The sequence below is a fragment of the Solanum lycopersicum genome, chromosome 11 (genome assembly GCF_036512215.1).
Source record: "Solanum lycopersicum chromosome 11, SLM_r2.1".
Lineage (NCBI taxonomy): Eukaryota > Viridiplantae > Streptophyta > Magnoliopsida > Solanales > Solanaceae > Solanum > Solanum lycopersicum.
In genome coordinates, this window is record NC_090810.1 from 38859861 (window position 1) to 38883943 (window position 24083).

General features: G+C 35.6%; 1 protein-coding gene across 2 annotated transcripts in view; it reads left to right on the top strand.

The window, feature by feature from the left end:
- The first annotated feature begins 10829 nt into the window (after positions 1-10829).
- Positions 10830-24083, top strand: part of LOC101265888 (K(+) efflux antiporter 3, chloroplastic) — a 52680-nt gene continuing 39426 nt past the window's right edge. The window contains exons 1-5 of one of the 2 annotated variants that reach the window (XM_069291599.1): positions 10830-11187; positions 12031-12402; positions 13824-13925; positions 17970-18050; positions 19982-20083. In XM_069291599.1, coding sequence (XP_069147700.1) covers positions 11134-11187; positions 12031-12402; positions 13824-13925; positions 17970-18050; positions 19982-20083 — 711 coding nt within the window. In that variant the 5' untranslated portion in view covers positions 10830-11133. The remainder of the gene's footprint in view (positions 11188-12030; positions 12403-13823; positions 13926-17969; positions 18051-19981; positions 20084-24083) is intronic. The other variant, XM_069291600.1, reaches the window with a different exon arrangement.

Sequence of the window (24083 nt, forward strand, 5' to 3'; positions counted from 1 at the left end):
TTCCTATGGAATATAAGAAGGTTCACCAAAGCTAACTGGAATATAACATGACCTCAATGAAACGCATGTTGATGATCCTAAATACATGTATATGTATCATGAAGTGATGCGTGACAAATGGTGTTAGTACATAGAATGTATGAGCATGTAAGAGGAATTATAAAACATAAACATAAGCTTGAATTGATAGAAAATAAACATATTTATTCCTTCTAAAACTCATTCAACTGAACTCAAACTCCACTCAAGGATAGGATACTCAACTCAAGGATAAGATACTCAGCTCGAAGATACTCGACTCAAGATACTTAACTCAAAGATACTCAACTCAAGTTACTCAACTCAAAGGTACTCAACTCAAAATACTCAATTCAAGATACTCAGCCCAAGATACTCAAGGATAAAGCAACCTTTCTAAAATGATTTCCATAAATGAGAGGTAAACTAAGGACCTCTATCTAAGATGATAAACAAGAGAACTTTATGCAACCTGAATATCTTATTGATATAGAGTTTGGTGTAGTACTCTGCTGAATCTATAGCTTGGAAAACCGAGAAATGAGTGAACTTAGTGACGTTGTCCATTATCACCCAAATGGAGTCATGTTTTCTGTCAGTACGAGGTAGACCCATAATAAAGTCCATTTTATCACTTCTAACTTACATGTAGTAGTATTAATCTCTTGACTCATACAACCTGGTTTATGATTTTTTACCTTAATATGTTGATATTTTGTACACTTAGCCATAAAAATTATGATATGTCTCTTCATGTCGTTCCACCAAAAGACTTTCCATAGATCAGAGTACATCTTAGTGGCACCTGGATGAATGGAGTATCTGGAATTATAAGCTTTTGTAAAGATCTGCTTCCTCAACTTACCCATATTAGGAACACATAAACAATCATGGTAATGAAGCCCACCCTCTCCCCTTTGGAATAAAACCTCAACTTTCTGTTGATGATTTGCACCCTTCAACTTAAGCAATATAGGATCACTATCTTTTTTTTCCTTAACCTCCGTTACCAATAAAGATCCTGGCCTATTTGAACTATCACATCATCATTTTATATGTCTGTAAAGCAAACTCTTATGTGAGCAAGACAGTGTACGTCTTTAACTTACTCTTTCTTTTCTTCCTTAACATGTTCTACACTACCCATAGAAAGTCTGTTGAGAGCTTTAGCCACTAAATTGGCCTTAATAGGATGGTAAAACACATTCATGTCATTGTAGGGTAGTTCTTCTCATGAACCTTAAGTTGTCTAAACGTCAGCTATGACCTTACCTCACTGCATCAATGTACAACCTAAGCTGACCCTACAGAAATTACAATTAATCAAAAAACCATTCGAACCATCTAGTAGAGTCAATATAGAAATTGTAGTCAACCTAGTCTTCAGTTCTGAGAAGTTTTTCTCACACTCATCTGACCACTAAAAGTTGACTTTCTTCTAAATCAACTTGGTCAATGGGGAAGCTATGGATGAAAATCCTTCAACAAACCTCCTGTATTGATATCCATTGAAGATGTGGGTCTAGGCCAGTCTTTCACTACCTTAATTTAAGAATCCACTCAAATTCCTTCGCTATATACCACATGAACAAAAAAAGAGACCGACTGTAACCAACATTCATATTTGCTGAATTTAGCGAATAAGTGGCGATCTACGAGAGTTTGTTGAACAATTTTTAAATGAGTCGCATGCTCCTTTTCATTTCAAGAATAAATAAGGATATCATCAATAAAGACGATAACAAACAAGTCCAAATATTGTTTTAACACTATGTTCATCAAGTCCATAAAAGCTGCAAGAACATTTGTTCGTTTAAAAGACATAAATACAAATTCATAATGACAATATTAAGTTCTGAAAGCTTTCTTCAGAATGTCACTATCTATGACTCGAGTGATCATAGCCAGATCTGATATATATCTTAGAAAAGCAACTAGCACCCTGACATTTGTCGAACAAGTCATGAATCTTAGGGATGAGATACACTTCTTGATTGTGATTTTTATAAGTTTTGATTCTGAGAGAACTATTTTTTTTCACGAACAACATTGGAGAACTCCATGGAGAGATACTAGGTCTGATGAAACCCTTATCTAGAAGGTCTTTCAAAAAAAATTCGATTCCTCAAGCTCGGATGGAGACATCATATAAGGAGGAATCAAAATGGGTTGGGTATTTGGAAAGAGATCTATTTCGAAGTTGATTTCCCTTTCAGGAGAAACTTTTATGAGATCTTCTAGAAACTCATTTACTATCGGGACTGATTTGAAGACGGAGTTTGAATCCTTAATCCCAACAAGATGATAAGCATATCCTTTGGAGATCATTTTTTCTAGCCTTAAGGTAAGACATAAATCAACCTATATGCACTAAGCTACTACCCTTCCACTATAAGACTGGCTTTGTTGGAAACTGAAATTGAATAATTTTGGTTCTACAATCGACTAAGAAATAGCAAGAATGTAACCAATTCATGCCTAAAATTATATCAAAATCTACCATTTCTAACTCTACAAGATCTGGTGAGGTGCTTTTTGAGAGACTCTGGTAAGGCACTTTATGTATACCATTCTAGCTATAATTGTGTCACAAAATGGAGTAGAGACTCAAAAGGGTATTGAGAGATTTTTTGGACTGATACCAAAGTTTACTGTTATGTAGGGAGTTACAAAGGCAGTGCAACCCTTGGATCTAACAATGCATAAACATCTAAATGAAAGACTCGTAACGTACAAGTAACCACATCAGGAAAATCTTCCTGGTCCTGGTGAACCTGGAGCTGACCACCACCTGTACTAGACGAACCACCCTGTTGAGTTGAGTGACCGGCTAGTGCTGTCAAAGTTGTAGGTTAAGCCCAATTGTTATTACTTCGTTAGCTCTACCTAGCAGAAGGCCAATCCTGCAACGTATTGCTAAACTGACCACACCCAAAGCATTCTTCTTTGGTTGCAAGACACTTGCCCTGATTATTCTTACCAGACTTCAGGAAAGTTGGGAAAGTCTTTTAACCTAGGAGTATAGACTTAGAGACTAATTTCCTACCTTTCTAATCTTGTCAAAATCTGGGGGACGGAGCACTAGTTGATGAAGGTGTTGGGGTCGTAGTCCTTTGCTAAAACTGTGATCAATTCCACCACCCAACTTTGCTGTAAGTATTTATAATTTTTGGCTTTTTTATCATCCTTAGCCAATTTCGTAAGCTTATCTCCCTCAAATTGCAGAGAACGAGTCATTAGTCTGAAGATGTTTGTATCCCCTAGGAGCATAGCATTCCTACACTGGTCTTCACCAGATCGGGTACCCTAAACAAGAACTTACGCATTTGTGCCCTTGGATCGGCAACCATATGTGGATCATACTTGGAGAGCTGAGGAAATTTAGCCGCTACCCTTGGACCGACATTCAATCCTTCTTTAATTTCATAAACTTTTGTGCCTTAGCTGCACTCAACTCCCTTTGGAAGAACCTATCTAGAAAGGGTCCACTAAGACAATCCTGAGACACAGGAGACTAATTTTCACCCCTGTTGCCCTAACCAAATATGAGCCACGTCCTTTAAGTGTACATGATGCTACCTCATCACTCTCAGTTCCAGTCACTTGCATTACTCCAAGAATTTTCTTAACCTCATCAATGAAGTTCCATGGGTCCTCATCAACCTTTGACCTTAGAAATTCTAGTGGATTCACACAAATGAAGTCTCAAACCCTAGTTGCAGCTGATCCACCATTCGTGTTTGCAGGAACTGAGGCCTGCTAATTATTCAGATTGTCCACACTCTAATCCAAGAGTTGGATCACATCCTGAAGTTTTGCATTTGTAACGTTCAATACTTTAACGACCCAAAGTACCCCTTAAGCGTTACCGGCGTTTTCGTCCTCGAATAAGACTTAAACAAGCCCTTAACATTCGTCATTACATATCATAGGTCAACCATAGTAGGAGTATACTTGGAGAGTTGAGTGAACTTGAGGCTACACTCCTTCACGCTCATACCCCCTTGATGAAGGTTGATGAATTCTTGCATTTTCCTCTCCTTTAGTTCCAAGGGAAAGAACCTATCAAGGAAAGTCGTCTTGAAAGCCTCCTAAGTAACCCGACCTTCTTTAACCGGCCTCTCATCCTTCCATTGCTCATACCACACTTGAGACACATCTTTGAGTTGGTAGGTGGCAAGTTCCACCTTTTCTTGAGAATACACCCCCATAGCATCAAGAACTTTGAATACTTCATCAATGAATGTGGGTCTTCCTCCACCTTGGAACCAAAGAAAGTATGGGGATTCATCCTTGTGAAATCCCTAATCCTTGAAGCAATGGTGTTAGCATTGGATTTCCCTTGCACCCTTGCATCCCTAGCAACTTGGGTATCCAACACTTGAGTCAATCTATGAATGGCCCACCTTATCTCCACGTTATACATAGCCCCTTCTTCAATAGGAACTTGAGGGTTTTGAGGAGCTTGAGGGGGAACCGCCTGATTAAAATTCTCCTCTCCAGCCCTTTGAGCATCGTTCTTTTTTGTATTCATTACCTATAAGCACAATAAAAGGATTAGAAAAAAGGACTAAATAGAGCTAGAACTCTTAGGCACAACTAAGGAATAATAAGAGAGTGAAAGTTCCTAAACATCTCATAGTCTCTCAGTCATAAGTGTGGCTTGCTTCACAATTATGAATAAGACCATGCATAAAAGTTTTTTAGTGAGATGTCGACCCTAAGATCACTTCAACCTAATGCTTTGATACTAAGTTTGTAATGACCCAAAGTACCCCCTAGGCGTTATCGGCGTCTTCGTCCTCGAAGAGGACTTAAACAAGCCCTTAGCATTCGTCATCACATATTATAGGTCAAAAATGTGAAAAATTTTAAACATTGTATATATACGTAGTAAGGTTTACATAGATCTCTCACATAGGAAGTCCACTTAGGCTTCTCGCTTAGATAACATAATAATACATAAGAATTTAGTCTAAATTTTTGTCTCACATTAAAACAATCAAAACAAAGTAAAACATTTGGGCATAACCCTTATACAAATTCAAAGTTGCAACATAGGGCTTACATCAATAACTTCAACAATAGGAGAGAAAAGAATGTATTTAGACAATACAAGTACGACTAAGGTAGAGTATGTGGTACCATCCTCGAACTAGAGGACCTACCAAAATTTGGAGAGTCTAGTTCAAGCCTTTTTGCTTCAGCCTGAAGATACCTCAATGGCCCGAACTTAAAATATTTGGGAAAAACGGAAGAAATGTGGGTTAGTACTAACCACATGTACTAAGTATGGTCCCTATACATAAAAATCATTAATGCATAAGAAAAGACACAATTTAGTCAAATCCATGATTAACATCCAATAACTCAATATACACATATATGGAACATCATAAATCAACCCAACATATAAGCAACTCAAGCAACACTTGTGCAAAATGCCAAGAATAAAGTCCTATAACCATATCCAAGGCTAAGTATCATATTAAGCAACCTACTTCATGCTTAAAACATATTCTCCTATTTTTCATATTATGTTTCATACCTCAATACTACTCATAGATTATCAACATAATCATAATCATAAACCCTGAGGGGTAGTTCGACTGGTAAAGGCCTGAGCACAACGTTTTTCAGGTCGCCAGTTTGAGCCCTAGTAGGGCCATTGGAGGCATTACGAATCGGATGCGTCTCCAGGGACCCGTAGAACTAATCGTGGAGCACCCGCCTTGAAACAGTGGGATCCGATCGGTACAGCTAGTCGGGTTCGCAAAGCTACACCCGGAAACCACGACAAGAAAAACATAATCATAATTGTAAAAGAACACTACTAGAACCATCTCTTAGGATCCCACATGTGCAATATGCAAGAGAAGTCTCATACCTTCCCTCACACCATGTAGTAGCCATTAAGACAAACCTAATAAGAGTACACATACTTAACTTGTACATTTTCTTTTATATTAGGGAAGGAAATGCAATAACCGACATGAGACCATGTGAGCTACATAGAATCTGGTGTTCTACTCCCACACCGAAAAGAAAGGGTTAACACTTGCCTAAGGTGTAACCATTCATACATAGCTATCTAGGTAGATCCACTAAGCTAGAGTCCTATGCGGGAACATAGTTAAAGGTCAATGAAATTTTTACTAGAAACCTTGACTTGCTAGACGTTGAGGTTTCCAGCTCATAAAACAATACATATTTTGGGAATTCGGACTTGCTAATGTGAGGAAACCCATGTGGAAGGCCGGACTTATTAAACATGAGACCTCCATCTCATTTGCATGCCCTTTCGGTGCTAAGCAATTATTCCTTTAGTATTCATCTTATTTCATCATACAAGTTCACATTAATCTCTTCTAGACCCCTATTTAAACATCTTATCTTACTAGCTAGCTCATAGGTCATCATAAGTGAGAACAATTTAGACACCACTTCACAAGTGAATAAACCTTTCACTTAACACTTTATTATAATCATGAGAAACTACTTTCAATCATATAATATTCGTATCATAACATCTGTACATAATTCATGTCTAATTCAATGTCTTAGTGTTAAGGATAAGGAATACCTAGCATCAACATCACAACCACACATTAGACTTAGAAGCATTATTTTCTAAGTAACTCAATCAAAATTAAATCTAAGAAAAACCAATCAACATACCTTCTTGCCCTCTTCAAGAATCTTCATACTTCCATTACCAATAATACATAACCAATTACATAAACAAGGTGAATTCAATAAACAATTACATAATTAACAATAATGTAGTCAATCTACTTGTTCATCATCTTCACAATACACCCTAATAATTAAAGGTTTTCATAAAATTGGGCAATGACATGTTGCAAGGAAAAACTCATAGGAAATCATCAATTAACAGATGTATACGCCCCATCGAGAGGACCCAATATAGGCATGACTGACGTGATCACTGATATTGTTTCCCAATAGAAGGGACTTATAATCCTACACATACACGTAGTTCTGAGACTATAATGGTACGTTGAACTCAACTCTAACTCAATGTTAAGTCTACTCCCAACTAAATACATATGAAGCTAAAATGGACTAAATACTAAATAACTAAAAATACTGACATGCTAACTGAGAATGCAACATTTATATACTGAGAATGTGACATTCGAAATTGGGAGCATGATTTTCTGTTTAACTAACCTAGCAAATATAATTGATGAACTAAGAGAATTTACAAAACTAGGGTTCTGAGTTTTATACAAAGACTTATGTAATGTTTCCAAGAAAACATGATATTTAGACTTTGAATTCTATAGCAATTGAAAGCACAACAAATTTCAAGATTTTAGAAACACTAGGTCTACACAAGATATGGCGAATCAAGAATCTGGCTGAATTTTAGGGACCTAAAACTGGAAGGAAACCACTAGTACAATCCTACATACCTGCTGAAGAAATCTACGGGATAAATCCTTTTAATTTTGAGGCTGAACTTTGAAGAACATTGTTGCTTGTTCTTGGGAGGTTTGGTCGACTTCTCCTCTTATTTTTTCTCTAAGTTGGGTGATTCTTTTTTAGAAAATGAGGGTTCTGGGCATGTCTGACTAGTATATTAGTCTTTAGACTAAGAAAAACATCGTAGTTTAGGTACTAATCGATGTATTTTATTTTCCCAACGCATAGGGATAAAACCAAAACACCCTTGACTTAAAACTGGCTAGGGCCGACCACGAGTGGGCTAATGTAACGTCACTAGGACCATGACCCATCAACTTGGTCATGGTCGTGGACCTATCCCGCCTTCAAGTTTGGTAGGCCTTGTCTACGGTCCACTTCACGAACTGTGTGATGGACCACGGGTTGTGAAGGCTAATGTGGTTCCTCATTGTGTCTTAGGGTCTACTAGATTAGGACAACAATCCCATCCACGGTCCGGTGGGGGCTCTGTAGTTCAAAACTTAAGACCTGATGGCTCTGTCTTACTTCTACGAGACATTTTAAGGATTGTGTGGGGATCCACGACCTGTGATGGTGTCCGCGGTCCACCATGCTGGATAGGTATGAACCACGAGCAGGTTGACGGACCATGGTTCCTTTTATGGTTCGTGAACCCCTCCATAGTTCATCCAATTTCCTGTTGTACAGTCTGTTGGGTTCCTGAGGTGTTACATGTGGCGTCAATCTGGAGTGACCACCATCTAGATAAAGCTACAGTTCTTCAATTTCCTATTGGGTTAGAGATATAATGTTGCATGGTTACGGGTGAGATTGAGAGTATTACATAGTCTTTAGAAGTTTTGTTTCTTTCAATTATTAATGTTGTTGCACTTGTATTCTTAGTACTTTGGCGAAAAATTTTATAATTAATAATTAGGTAATTATTAATAGGATTATAAGATAATCAGGCATGATATTAGTTGTGAGAGGACGATATCAAAAGGACTTCAAAATTTACATACAAGTTTCAATATTGTAGTATATGTAGGATAGTTTGGTATATGTTTATTATTCGTGGGTGAAATTCGGTAGAACAAAAATCATATCAAAAGTTTTGGTACATTAATATATGTAATTAAATATTAGGTGTATCGTATCATATGAATTCTATTAAAATGATGATAATTAGAGGAATTGAGACTTAACTCTAGGTTTGAAAAACTAGGAACATATGAGACTTGATATATTAGTTGGTATATACCAAAATTTAGGAATTTGATTATAGTTTGGGATGAGTTATTGGGTCTGTTGGGCAAGAAATATAGTAATATGAGTGTCTATAGACTCGTTTGCTTATGAATATTGTATATGCGATAGATTGGAAATGTTCCAAGGCATTGATGAAAGGTAAAACATTATGGATTATCTTGCTTGACTTCAGTTCTTTGGTTAAAGTAAGTTATGATTTATTCTATGGGATAGAGAGACTCTTAATAGTTATCGTCATCGAGTAATATTGTGAAGCTTTTATGTACTCAATTGTGGTGGTTTTGATGAGTTATGTGTTGTTGTGATTGATTTGTAATCCCAAGACCACGAAATCCATAATCTTGAACTCATTCGGTGAAAGTAGTCAAATAAATAAGGCTTGATGATATATTGTTTATGAAGTTTAAAGTGATGATAAATAATGATGACTTAACTATATGATTAGATTGAGTTCCATGAGTCGACATGATTTTGTTGGATCAGATGTCACATTCTTACACAGTATTGTTGGATCAGATATCATGTAAAGGCACGATATTATTTGGATCGGATGCCAAGAGCCATCACGGTATTATTGGATCGGGTGTATGTTCCAATACATTATTATTGGATCAGTGTCACGTTCTAGTACGATATTGTTTAGATCAGGTGCCACAAGCTGACATATTATTATTGGATCGTGTGTCACATTCTGACACGGTATTATTAGATCGAGTGTCATGTTTCAGCACAATATTATTTGGATCGGGTGTCACGAATCAGCACAATATTATTGGATGGGGTGTAACATTCCAACACGGTAACATTTAAAAAAATATGTAAAAACAACTTCATGTACCCAATCTCAAAAAACTCATTTCCCAGAAGAGCGTGGTGTTTGACTCGTTATGTGTGTTCTTGAATTGTGGATTGATTACGTACTTGCTTCAGGTGTTGTTGTCATTTGTTTTTGTTGGTTTCCACTTGCTAAATGTTATAGTTGATTTCATATTATTAATTTATGCATATTGATTTTTGTTTTAGGTCGGACGATGATATTACTCCGTACATATTTCTTGTACTCACGCTCTACTCGTTCTTCCTACTAGAGACTTCAACCGGCCCTCAGCACTAGCCAATCTCCAGCACAACATTTTCCAGAGTGATCTATATATTTTAGCTCGTGTTAGATTCTTTCGATCATGGCATGACATCCTTAGTTTTCAGACACAAACCACTTTGTTTATTTATTTAGGTGTCTTTGTACTCTTAGACTTAGTATTTGGAATTAGATGTCCTTGATGTGATGACTTTCAGGTTTGTTTTTTACATTAATAAGATTTGAGCTTCTCATTATGGTTGCATTTCGTAAGTTGAATAATTAATATAAGTTGAACTTGAATTCGTTGGTTCGCCCACCTAGGAGATTAAGTGTGAGTGACACTCATGACTCGTTTTAGATCGTGACAGGAGGTGAATTTGAAATATTTTTAATTGGGGAGAGGAGGGGGGTGACCTGTGGGGTGGTGGTGGGTGGAGGAGGTGGCGTAAAAAAATGAAATTTGTTTAATTTTGAAATAATTTTCAAAAATACACATTTTTTAAAAAATTGATGGGGTAGGGTGTAAAAAAAATAACATTTTAAGATATTTTTCCAAAACATTTTTTTTTGTGTGTGTGAGGGGGGGGGGGTGTTACAAATTGGGTAAGGTTAAAAAATCTTAAAATTTAAAATATTTTTCAAAAGTAATATTTAAATTTTTAATGTTTTTGTTTGGAGGGCGGAGGCCTAGTCTTGGGTAGAGGTAAAAAAAAATATATGACATGTAAAAAAATAGGAAATTTAAAATATTAATTTCTTTTTTTTGATGGGGAGGGTAGGGTACGGGATAGGGGAAGAAAAAAATATTAAAGGATGAAATAGTGTTTTGAAAAAATATTTTTTAATTTTCTTTAAAAGAAAATTATTTTCCTTAAATTTGAGAAAAAAAATTAATTTGGAAAACATTCAAACCAACCAAACACATAAAAATTTGGAAACATTTTGCAATTTTTTTTTTCTCTAAAAAATATTTTCCTTCAATTCAAACGCACCCTACGTTTATAATGAGCCAATGATAGACCAAGTTGGCGTGTGGAGAGATTTAAAAAAAAAAAAACCGAAAAAAAGAAGGCCACGTAAAAAGGGGGTGTTTGTCATAGAAAATCTTCAACAGCCATTTTGGTCCATGAATCACTGCTTCCAGGAAATCAATCCTTCCCCTAAAAACTCTTTTTTCTTTTTCTCTCTCTAAACAGCAACAGCTTCACCCAGCGTGGCCACTCATCACCCTCATCATTTCCCTTTTGGGTTTTTCTCACCATTCATATTCTCAATATATACAAAAAAAAAAAAAATTAACAGTAAGGGAGAGTTGTTGATGTTCCCATTGCTCAATGCTTGCTGTGTTGACTATGTGTGACTTCATCCTTCGCACTCCACCTCCCAAGGTATGAATTGAAGTCTCCTCTACAAATTCATCATAATCTTCAAATTGAAATGCTACTATTACCAAATAGTTTTCATTCTTTTTTCCTTCAGAAATACTCACAATAACTCATCTCTTTTCATTTTACACGATCAATTTGGCTAATATATACATATTGATGAATATCAACATAATTTATGATGACATAGGATGTACATCAAAGTGAGCGAGAGCAAGAGTACAAAGGAGTAATAATTAATTTTTTTTGATGACAAGGAAGCCCACAGCCACTAACCAAAGGGTGCGCTAAAACCCCGTTCCTATGCAAAAACTCACAATATCACGTAGGAGAGGTAACCCAGACTAGGCAAACTTGGTTCGACGAGCTTGATCCAGAAGCAAACCTTTGCTTTCTTTGACAAGGGTTTCAAACTTGAGACATCCAACATGGAAGTCCAAGTTCAAACCACTAGGCCACCCCCTTCGGGTAGTAATAATTAAGTATTTAATGAATTCTTAGAAAAGATAAATTCTAGGAACTTTAGTTTTGTCTAAGCTTCAAAGAATATTTATTGGAACATTAAGCATGATGATGATATTAATTGTAGGGTAAAATGAGAAATTTAATTAATATATCAAGTAATTTGGGACAAATATGATCCGTTAATGTTATACTTTTGCAAATGTAATGTTGTATCCAGATGGTTGAATTCTTCAATACATGAATGCGACTATAACCTTATTCTGCTTTCATCTAAATATCTGCTTTTCTTTTATAGTCTCTTACTCTCTCAGCATCTCTTTATAATGTCTTGTGATCATATGTACACTCAAGTAAATGACAATTAATATGTTTACCTTGCAGGGATATAATGTAAGATCTCAAACGAGGTCTACCTGGTCCACCTCTTCTGCTTCTTGTTTGCATCCACATTATTCAAATGTATCATATACCTATAACAAGTCCATTCATATTTCTTCATATCACAAGATAAACCATCCATCTTCTGGAACAAATGGTGTTTGCAAACGTACACCTTTTTCATCTTCGTACAGCGGAAGAGGAGTTCGTATCTTAAAACACCAAAAATCTTTGAGGTGTAGGTTTCAGATATGTGCATCACTTGATGTTGCAAGTGCTGTTGATGTTATCAATGACCTCGGGTTAGACACTTTGACATTCTTAGCTGTGACTGTACTCATTGTTCCTGCCTTCAAGACCATAAAAGCTAGCCCTGTGAGTTGAATGCATTATTCAAGTCCTTCCTCTTTGTTTGCTTCATGTTATAATTGGTTATGCGTGTATGTGTCAACAGATAAGTACTTTTTCATGAAAGATTTCCGCTTCTCAAATCAAGTGCTACTATCCTTTTGTTATTTGATACTTGAGTCAAAAACAGAGTTGACTACTTTAGTGAAGTAAATTTTGCTGATGAATTTTAGGGTTAAATAAGGAGCTGGTCTCAAGGTTACCTATGTCAGCATTGAGGTATTAGTGAGTACACTTCATGATCTTAAGACCAAATCGAGTTTCTAGTTAATATTGCTGTAATGCAGATAGTTTATATGGGAAGGTGGATGTCTTCCTGTGTATCCTAACAAGGAAATGCAGCCCTTTACATAATATTAATTTCTAAAATTGCCTTCCAAAATGAAAATATCCAGGAATAAACACATGATAGCTTTTGTAAACCTGTTCACTTGCCTTAAATCATAACAACATTGATCTGAGTGAATTATATGCCTTCATTTGATCCGTATTGTCAAAAGACAATGTGAACAATATCAGCTCAGATTGTATCTTGGATTTTATCCTAAGTTAACATTAGAACATGTATGCCTATGATATCTATATTACATCCAAGTCCAACCCAAAGACTTACTCGCCTGTACTTGTGTTTTCCAGTGAGAAAGAATAAAGCTGTTTTTTGACTTGATGAAAGAAACTTTGAATTGTCGATATTTGACCTTTACTATACTTGTTACACTGAGTTTATCTGGACTCAGTTGCTTGCGTTTCAACATAAAGTATTATTGCTCGAACTCTTCAAAAATGTCAAGGGGTGCACGTCGGATTCGCCAAAAGTAGTGTATATTTGGAGAATCCGACACGGATGTGGCATCAAAAGTGAAGAGTCCGCACAACTTAGCTGGAAACCACAGTACTGTATTATGGTCCTAACTACCAGCCATTTTTGGTACTTGCATTGACATTTGAGTTAAAATTTACATCCCCTAGGTGACGTCTTTGATGTATTTTACCTCTCTATGAGGGCGTATTCAATGCTTTCCACGGATAATTAACATTTCAAGTCTAGCTGAAGGCTCTTATAGACATCTGCATTAAAACAATCTGTGTCTCTTTCTCTGAATGACTCTTTGGCGTCCTAGGCAAAATCATGGAAGTTCTTAGAAGTGATTATACTTTTAAGATGCGTAAAAAAATATTCCATGAAATAATTTTCCACCCATATTTGCAAATAATTGCTTAACTATGCATCTAATAGTTTATATGTGAGAACATGGTATGGATTCATTTCTTAACTAGTCATCTGTTGGAGTTGCATCAAAAATTTCATGTCACTGAAGTTTGAGACAGAGATTGTATTGTACTGATTTCTTGTAGTCAGATGGTGCTAATCTTTTTATTGGTTTCAGATACTTGGTTTTTTCTTTGCTGGAGTTGTGCTCAATCAATTTGGGCTGATCAGAAACATCACAGATGTTAAAGTTCTTTCGGAGTGGGGGATTCTTTTCTTGGTAAGCTCATTGGTTGCTGTATATCCCATTTTCAACATTTGACCGTGCATGTAGTGTGTCTGTATACCACTTAAAAGCAAGAAATCCAAGTTGGTAAATAGTTAAAATATGAGTAACTAAGTAGTTTGTCAATCTTTCCATTCATTTTTTCTTGTTTTTTTTTATTCATATCACCATGTTTGGTTTGTTATTGTTCTATTCATAAATCCCTACTCCTTTCACTACTCTCTTAAATAAAACACAAAGAATGGCGCCCCTTGCTAAAGTGCAACCATGTTTTTAATCATGTATTTGTTGAGGGAATCAGTTGCAGAGAAAGTTGGAGGTTACTTTACACCATTTTGCCTTCTATCAGCCTATTTATTTTCTATTGTATTTGATAATGACATCCATTGCAAAGTAGCATAGGCACCTGTGAATATTATTGGTTTAGACATATTTCATGTACTTGTGCTGGTGAGAGGAAGCAGGCACCCTGTGGAATTAGTAGAGGTGTGCACAAGCTGGCTCGGGCACTAAAATTGTTAAAAAAGATATTTCACATTGTAAAGGTCAACCAGTATTTATGTTATGTGCTTGCACGTTTGATTTTCTAACTTTTTGCAAATTCTATTTATTAGAGTAGAAGCGGTTATTGATTGTCTAAATCAATCAAGCAACAATCAACTATGCCTGAATCGTCAAACTAGCTGCAGTTCGCGTTATGAATCCTTAGCTTTTTAGTTCTCCCATTTTTACTTTTTCTATAAGGGGAAAATGTTCAAAAATGCCCTTAACGTATTAGAAATGGTTAAAAAATATCTCCTGTCTATTGAATCAAAAATGCCCTTAACCAATTAGAAATGGTTCAAATTTGCCCCTCCTAGTACTTATTAGATCAAAGATGCCCTTAACTTTTAGAAATGACTCAAAAATATTTTCTAGTTGTAATTATTTTTTAATTTTCATATCATATCATCATATATCTATATAACAGAGAACCTTAGGCCCGCCTATGTGGCGCCACCACAAACCAGAATTCCCTTTTAATTTATTTATTTTCAAAATTAGCCTTCCCCTTTCATGAAAAGTTGCGACATTCATGAAATGTTGTGACTTTAATGAAAAGTTGCGACTTTAATGAAGGGTTGCAACTTTTATAAAGAGTTGCTACTTTTATAAAACATTGTGCCTTTATGAAAAGTTGCGACTATAATGAAGAGTTGCGACTTTTATGAAAAGTTATAACTTCTATGAAAGGTTAATCATGTATGTAAGATAATATAGTGTTTTAGTTTTAATGAGATATCGATTTTAAGTATTATTTTATAAATTTTGTAATATTAAATTCCCGCACGAAGTGCGGTTAATTTTACTAGTTTTTACTATAGTTTGACAATTATTTAGTTTCCTTTTGATTTTTTCTTTTGGAATGTTCTTGGTTGTTTGTCTAAATGTTGCATACCTAATAGAAGTACTTGCTTTAAATAAACAAAATATATGAACTAACATGTAAGTTGACCTGAATGCATGTTGTTAAAAAATTGTCCTAGTCACAGAGAAAGAGGAATTTCATTATGCATTGCGATTTTTTTCTGTTAAGATGTTTCTTAAGAAAGAGTGGAAATATAATATCTCTAAACATAAATTATACAAAAATCTCAGTAGATTTTAAAGTCTGAAATTGTTAAGTAATGGGAAAAAACACGTACACAACTAAGATGCTATTAGTAGTAAAGTAGCTTAAAAAATTGAGACTTAGTTTATTCGAATTTGAAGGCTAAAAAGTATTTTCATGTTATAAATATATTATTTTTATAAATTCGAATAAGATATTTAAGACCGCGGAAGCACAAGCATATTAACTAATAGTTAATAGTTGATAAACATTTTTTAGGTAGAAGGAGGGCAAATATCAACTATTTCTAATCGGTTAAGAGCATTTTTTCGAGGAACAGGTTAGGGGTTTTTAACCAATAGGTGGAAGGAGGGGCAATTTGATTTTATAGGTGGAAGGAGAGGAAAATTGGAACCATTTCTAATACGTTGAGGGCATTTTTGACAGATCCAAATTTCAAATGCTCTATTGTAATTGAGCACCTTGGAAAATCTAACTTGTCCAAACTCCAAACATCCAATTAGCGAGTATTGGGAAAACACTGATAGATCCATAACTACTCATATTTACTTATAGGATCTGGGGCATATGATAGTATATGCGGTTAAATTCATCTTTCCCATTGCTTGCGTCTTGACTCATTTGAAAAAAAACTTGTATTATATATGTTCGTATAGAAAGATCAATGAAAAACAATCAATTAAATGTATGATGACAAACAAAGACCATTTTAGTCAAGATCAGTGATTTAATTTTTCTGTTGGATTAGACTTTTGTTTTGGGGGTTGGGTGGGGGTGGGGGTGGGGGTGGGGGGGGGGGAGATGGAAGTGATATCGTATGTTGTGTTGTTTAACTTTGAACTTTTTTGCTTGCATTGATGTTCCGGTGAGGTGAACATGTAGTTAATTCCTGTATTTACGCCTAAAAATGATACGTTACGAGCTCTAGTCTAGTGATAAGAAGTGCAACTTGTGATGTTTGGGTCAAGCGTAGTACAAATCCGGATATTTATGTGGAGAAGGGTTGAGGGTGAACCTGTTATCCATGAGTTTCGAACCGTGAACCACTTGCCCAAGGAGATTGTTTTATACATAACTTAATCATGAAAATGAAAGGCTAACATTGCGATTGTTTTCTAAGGTAGGACTATTTTTCAGGATAAGGAAGGCAAAAGACTAAATAAGAGAAAACCTTATTCTTATGACCGGTTTGGATTGACTTTTGGCTTATGACTTATAAGCCAAAAACCATAAGTTAGGATTTCTAACTTATGGCTTTTGACTTATTTTTGTTATTTTGGCTTTAAAATAAATGCTTATAAGCACTTTTTAACTTTACCCAAACACTTCAAAACTGCTTAAAAGCTATTTTGGCCTAAAAACACCTAAAATAAGTTAATTCAAACGGGCACTTAGAACTTAGCTTTTAATTAATACCAATATTTCAATAGAAACAAAACCGAAGTAATTGACATTTGAAAAGGTTATACATTTATTTTTACCATTCCAAGCTATTGATGGTTAATGTTTCAAAGTCCTTTTAACAAATTACAGTATGACTGAAATCAAGTAACAGAAACATGTTTTATATGGAACTTTATCATGAAAATTCGCGACTGATATCACAACGGTTTGCTTAGTCAGTATATTGTGCTGGATAAGGAAGCCAAAAGAAGAATAGATAGCCTTCTGCTTCTTTTGAGGAGGATAAAAAAGTTTTATGCTTAGTTTTCAGGATAGAACTTAGGTTTTAATTAATAGCAACGTTTCGATGGGAACAAAAGCGTAGTAATTGATATTTCAGAAGGTTTCTACGTTTGCTTTCACCCTTCCAAGTTATGTCACTTCAAACATTGTTTTACTTGATAAAAAAATTGTTACTTTAAACATGCTATATCTTAAATGGGGGAATATGCTCTGCTGTTCCATCTGGTAGAATAGAAATGTTGCTCCTTCATTTCTTTCACATCACAGGATTACAGGTTCAATTTGTTGATTAAAAAATTCTTGCTTCTCCTGCTTTTGTAGTATGGTGTTATGGATTCCCTCTTCATCTTTCTAGCTGGACCCCCTGTTTATTTAGAGGATAATACCTAACTTAAGAATCCTTAGTCCTTACTTGATTAAAAATATTATTCTTAAGTAGAGATGTGTTTTTCAGTAACTGGAATCCTCTGATCCAACAACATATTAGTTTCGTAAAGAAATATAGTTATGATTAGCATACCTTAGAAGCTTAAAGGTCAGTATGCTTTGTGGATTGTTGCATTATTATAAATTTCTAGGAAGTCTTCTATGGAAAATCGAGATCTTAATCTGTTTTAATACCCTATTTTTCTAATCAAGCATTTAATATAATATTAGACATTTCTTCTCTTGTATCCTTGGTTTTGTTTGTTAAGAATGTTGCAAGGTTGAATCTGACTCAAGGAAATATCTTTCTACAGCTTTTTGAAATGGGATTAGAGCTTTCACTTGCACGCTTGAAAGCGCTTGCAAAGTTTGCTTTTGGCATGGGACTGACTCAGGTACTTTTCAGTAAAAAAAATGAACCACGCCTTCTAACAGATTACTGAAATTCTACATCCCATGGAAAAAGACCTATTGTTTCAGCAACAGACATTTATATTACATTCCTGTTAAGAAGTTGCAATGGTGCTTCATTATGCTTTTTAGATAAATGTAAGAGGGGCAGTCTTGTGCTTGAAGACAATGCACCTCCCACTTGAGATATTTATAACTGTTATTGTCTGCAATTTTAGGAATTATTATGTAGGATATATCTCTACATAGAATAGAAGTTGATTCTCTGCTTTTGGAACCATTTCATGGCCTTAAGGAGTTTGGACTCCATTGTGTTGACTAAAGGTTTGCGTCATTTTGGTCATTCTGTCAATGGAGTTACCACTAGATATATTACTCATTTACCTTATCTTCCTATTCTATCTTATTATAATGGGTTCCAAATTTCTAGCTCATGGATAGTAGTCAGTAGTGCATAATTAAATTTACAGATAAAGATAAAAGGATATATGTTGACAGACACTATTTGGGTGTGTATTGGAATTATCCTCTTTCAACAAGGCAGTCTTCACCTCATCTTCCTGGGTTCTTTATTACATCTCTTTACCCTCTCATTCAATCCTTGCAGTATGTCTAGTGGGGTTGGTGCGTAGAGGCTTACACTCTAGTGTTGCTAGAATACTAATTTACTCTTTTGGTACCACTTCGCCGCAAATTAAGTAATCACTCTACCGCTTCTATTTTTGGGTAGAAGGATGTGATTCGTTCTAGCACCAAATTCGTATGCATTACTATGGTTGCAAAAGTAATGCTATAAAAAGTAATAACCTTGATTAAGAGCATCTCTAATCCTATTTTAGACTTTCTTACTGTTTTATTGAAATACAGTAATAAAAAGTTAAATTTAACTCTGTTATAAATTTGATCCTTTGCATGTCTCAAGAGAGTTGAGTTTATGTTACTTCATCTGCCACTAACATGATGGAGTGAGAGAAGCTCCATCTCCTCCTTACCAGGTGGAGACAGATCTGCTACAGACATGCAGTTTGTTAATATTTCACTTTTTCAAATTAAAAGCTTCTCAAAGCCAGAGTTCTCAGCCTTTTTAGGGAAGTCCAGATTTCTCACCCTTCTCTTTCTTTTTGACACAGTCTGTTCTACTCAAGTTCTGTTGAGGACTAAACAATCATCATACACCAAATGTTTCTTCTCCTATTTTGCTGACACACATTACAGGGTTGAGTTATAGTTGGGGGAACCTGTTAGTTCTTGTTATTGTACTATTTATTTGATTTAGTTGGTTTCTGGAGAAGGTTACACTTTTTCAGGTAATATCTTAGCAATGACATGCATTACATGTGCTGCTTTGTTGCACCTTCACAAGGAAGATTTTGTCAATGTTTCTAGACATTTCTGGAGCCAATGGGTCATTGGAAGGAAGTCTTAAACTTGTTCTGTAATGGCGATGTAAATAGTCCTTACGCAAAGAACCAAACAGTTCTGAATGCTGTTCCTTCTTGCGTATTTTGGATTATCTGGTTGAAAAGAAATAATAGGTGTTCTAACGATAGAAGGGATAGCATTTCACTTGTAAAATCTATATGTTTAAAAAGTCTCTATTTGTGGGGTCGGAATAATATTGTATCTGATTTTGATTCTTTGATAGACAGTCTGATCTTCTTCAACCTATATAAGGATGCTCCCTTTTCTGATGTAATCTTTCAGTACCTTGTTGGTACTTCTGTAATTAAATAACACCCTGTCATAGAAAAATGCTAAACTTAAATCTGAATGAAAGTATGTGCTGTTGTTTGATGCTCGAGCTTTATGGATTCTTGAAGTTTGATATCTGATGATTTCCATTAGGATATTGTACCTAGGTACTATGTGGTGCTTCAAACATTTGCCTTATGCTTTCTTGTTTATTATGTTGAAGGTTGTATTATCTACTTTGGCATTTACATCTTTCGAGCTTCCACCTAATGATGCCGTCGGAACAAAGATTTTGGAGTTTCTTTTTCATTCAAGGCCTGATCTGGTAAGTATCATCCTTTAGGAACTAACTGTACTGAAATAACTCCTATAGCAAATGGAGGGGCTTTTATAAAGGCTAGAAATGTATGCAGTGTGTTGGTATACCACTTAAAAGCAAGGTACTCTTGTTGGTAAATAGTTAATCAGATATGAGTAAGTAGTTTGTCAGACCTTCCTTTCATTTACTCTTGATTGTTCTTCTTCATTTTTCTGTGTTTTATTTGTTATGTTATTATGTTCACAAGTCCCTAGCCTTTCCCTTTCTCTCTCCTAAATAAAATAAAAAGAAAGTCGTTCCTTGTTAAAGTGCAATCATGTTTTGTTAATCATTTCTTTGTTGGGTCATTAAAAGATCATGTCTTTGGTGAGAGAATCAGTTACAGAGAAAATTGGAGGTGACTTCACACTGTTTTGCCTACATAAGCTACTGTATTTGACAATGACATCCCTGGAAAAATAGCATAAGCACTGAGGATATTATTGGTTTAGACGTATTTCATGCTGTAATCTATGCTGATGGGAGGTGGCAAGAATTAGTTGAGATCGCGCAAGTTTGGCCGGACACCAGAATTATAAAAAGAAATATTTCATATTGTAAAGGTCAACCAATGTTTATGTTATTTACTTGTATGGTTGATTTTTGGACTTTTTGGGAATCCTATTTGTTAGAATAGAATAGAAAGCGCTGATTGATTATCTATCAATCAACAATCAACTAAGTTTGAATCTCAAACTAGTTCGGGCTGGCGATATGAATCCTTAGATATTCTTCTCTGTTCTGGTCCAATTCTATTGTTTCTCTAAATGCTCCATTGTAATTGAGCAGCTAGATTGGACATGAAAAGCCATCTGGAAGTTCTAAGCACCTAGTACAGTAGCTTGCTTGTATTGGTGGCAACAAAGGAAATTTGTTTAACTCAGGAGAACTTGCAGAAGCGATGAATTATTCTTGGAAACAAATGCTATATGTGTGAATACTTAGAAACTGTCAATCATCTATTTAGTCATTGCTAAGTGGCAACAAAATGTTGGGTACTTTTTTAATATATAATATGGTGTCAGATGGCTGCCTGAGACTTGGTAATTTTAGAAGATTACAAAGAGTAAGCTGTCTGCCTAGAGAACACTCAGAACAGTAGTTAAGGTGTTATGTGGACGATTTGGCGAGAGAAAATAGGGTCTCTTTTGAAGGAAAAAGATGACATATCTCCGGGATAAAAAGTAGGACCTTACTAAATTTACAGATCTGGTGTAAAAGTAGTGTTTTGGATATTTGGATCAATATATGGATTTTCTAGAGGAGTTAGGTAATATTTAGAAGTCTTTTTGTATCTGCAGCTCGGGTGTCGTAATTGTACCATCTTGATCCAAATTTTCCATAAAATGTTACCTTACCAAAAAAAAAAGAAGAAGTGCAGCAAGTTCAGATTTGATGGTAATAGATCACAAACTGGTTAGAACAAAGTACAAACATTCAACATCCACTATCCAGTCACTACTCCCTCTTGCACCTCAAATCCCCTCTCTCCAATGTATACAAGAAACATACTAATTATCCACTATCCACTCACTACTCCTTCTTGCACCTCAAATCCCCTCTCTCCATTGTACACAAGAAATATACTAATTATACATAGTCGGTGAAACATTGATAATGGTTATGTCTAACGGATACTTGGTATATGTATAAACAATACACATTGAGAATACACTGATTAAAACACTGAAACTCAATGTCTACTCTGTATAATTGGTAATATACTCTCTCTATTTTTTTTTTTGAGAATGATAACAGTAATATAATCTATATATAATTAGTGTATAAAATATAAATATTATGCAATAAGGATAAACTGATTGCATACCAATTATACATCAAATATCCAGTGATTACACATTCATTGCTGATCTAGAACCTCACCATTGGCAGATCTGGAAAATAAAGGCAGTCTAAAGAAAAAAATAGAAGAAAAGTAGAAGATAGATGGTGTTCCATGTGAACTTAGACTTTTCTTTTCTCAGACTTTTACCAAAATAGCGAGAAAATGTTGCTGCCATTTTTTAAACAATTGGAGATTTCATCTAAGGGCTCCTGTTGAATCTCAAAGAAGAGCCTAGCTCATCTACAAAAGACAGTGACTAACAAGGAACTACACAAAACCATGACCTATTAAGACTCTGCTCGACCCCATCTAATCTTCAACAACAACAACAAAAAACCCAGTGTAATCCTGCTGGTAAGGTCTGGAGGGTAGAGTGTACACAGACCTTACCCCTAACTTGAGAAGGTAACTAGTAGAGAGGTTGTTTCTGATAGACCCTCACTTGAACGAACGATGAAAAGAGGCATCAGTAATAAGCAGAAACAACATCAAGAAAATAAGATATGGAGAGCTAGAGAAACATGTATTAATAGAAATCTAAAGATAAGGGAAAAAAGAATTATACTTGTACTCTGAGAATGGGAAAGAAATCTGCCTGACTTCCTACTAAACTTCTACCCTAATCCTCAACCTCCATACCCTCCTATAAAGGGTCATGTCCTTGCTGAGCTGAAGAGGCGCCATATCCTGCCTGGTCACCTCACCTAGTACCTTTGGGGCCTACCTCTACCCCTCCTCAAGCCCACTATGACCAACCTCTCACATGTCCCACATCTTGTCCTTCATGGGGGCCATTTCCACCTTGTCCTGAATAACTTCATTCCTAATCTTATCTCTCCTGGCACTCCCACATATCCACCTCAGCATCCTCATATCTGCCAACTAGTCTACATATTTTATATCAGAATTACATGGTGGCTGAGTCAGCAAAGCAGATAGTTGTTAGTCAAATTAGTTAACCATTTTTAGCGGGAAAGTTAGTTGTGAACAGTAACAGTTCTGGAAATTGGTTAGCGAAAGATGTGATTCAATCTATACCTTGTATTTAACTATAAGTACTTGTACAATTCATGAAATACAAACTTTGGCTAAACCCTTGAACTTCTCTGAAAGTTCCTGATTAGCTACTGGATCCTCGAGCTCTTGATAGGGTCCTGTAATTCAGATAACATCATACCTCCGAAAAAGGAATAGAGTCCATATCTGTCCCACTTTACCATAAACCCTTTTCCTATTTACGGAGTGTCTACCATTGAAGGTGAAGAAGAGGAAGGAATTCGACGGCATCAGCTGAAGGATTAGAAGCGGCACGATAATGAAGTGTTAGGGTTAGAGAGACGAATGTTAATATGATTTATGAGGAACTAAGTTGCTCGGACTCGGGTTTGAGTGTCTGATACGGGTGCGGCTCCAGAGGTCGGATCCTTAATGATCTAATTTTTAAGATTTCGGGGATATGGATCCATGTATGGATACGGTTGCGGGGATTCACCTAAAAACAATTAAAATATCCAAAAAATAGAGTTCTAAAATCTAAATTATGTGATATTATGTGGAGAACTCGAGGAGAATTTTGGAAGGAGATTAAAGGAAAAGGAGTGACATAGAAATTTCTATATAAAGGTATTCCATTTTTTCAATTTGACCTTAGTTTTTTTTATTGATTATAGAGATCATTAAAATTTTCCAGACATATCCCATCGATTTTGGTCAAAGTACCCAAAATCAGTTGACCAAGTCGGGCACAGATCCCACACCCACACCCACACCCACGTCGCGTCGACATGGGTGCTGCACCAAAAGTGAAGAGTCCGAGCAACTTAGGAGAGGAATGAGGTATGAAAAGATTAGGGTTTTTGAAGGACTGGCTATAGAAGTATGAAACCTAAATGTTAACTAGGGTATATGAAATGAATAGGGCTATTCTTTGTAAAGGGCTATGCTGTGTTGCTAGTCCGGTTAAATCTTCTAAGTTTATAAGATATAGATATCGATTAGGTGTTTATGTTTACGCCATTGACGCTCTCCTTTATCCCCTTTCTGCGTCATCACTAACTTATTGGATGCATGCAATTTTTTTTTCTTTTGCCTTATAGATATGAAATAATATTCTCTACTTCA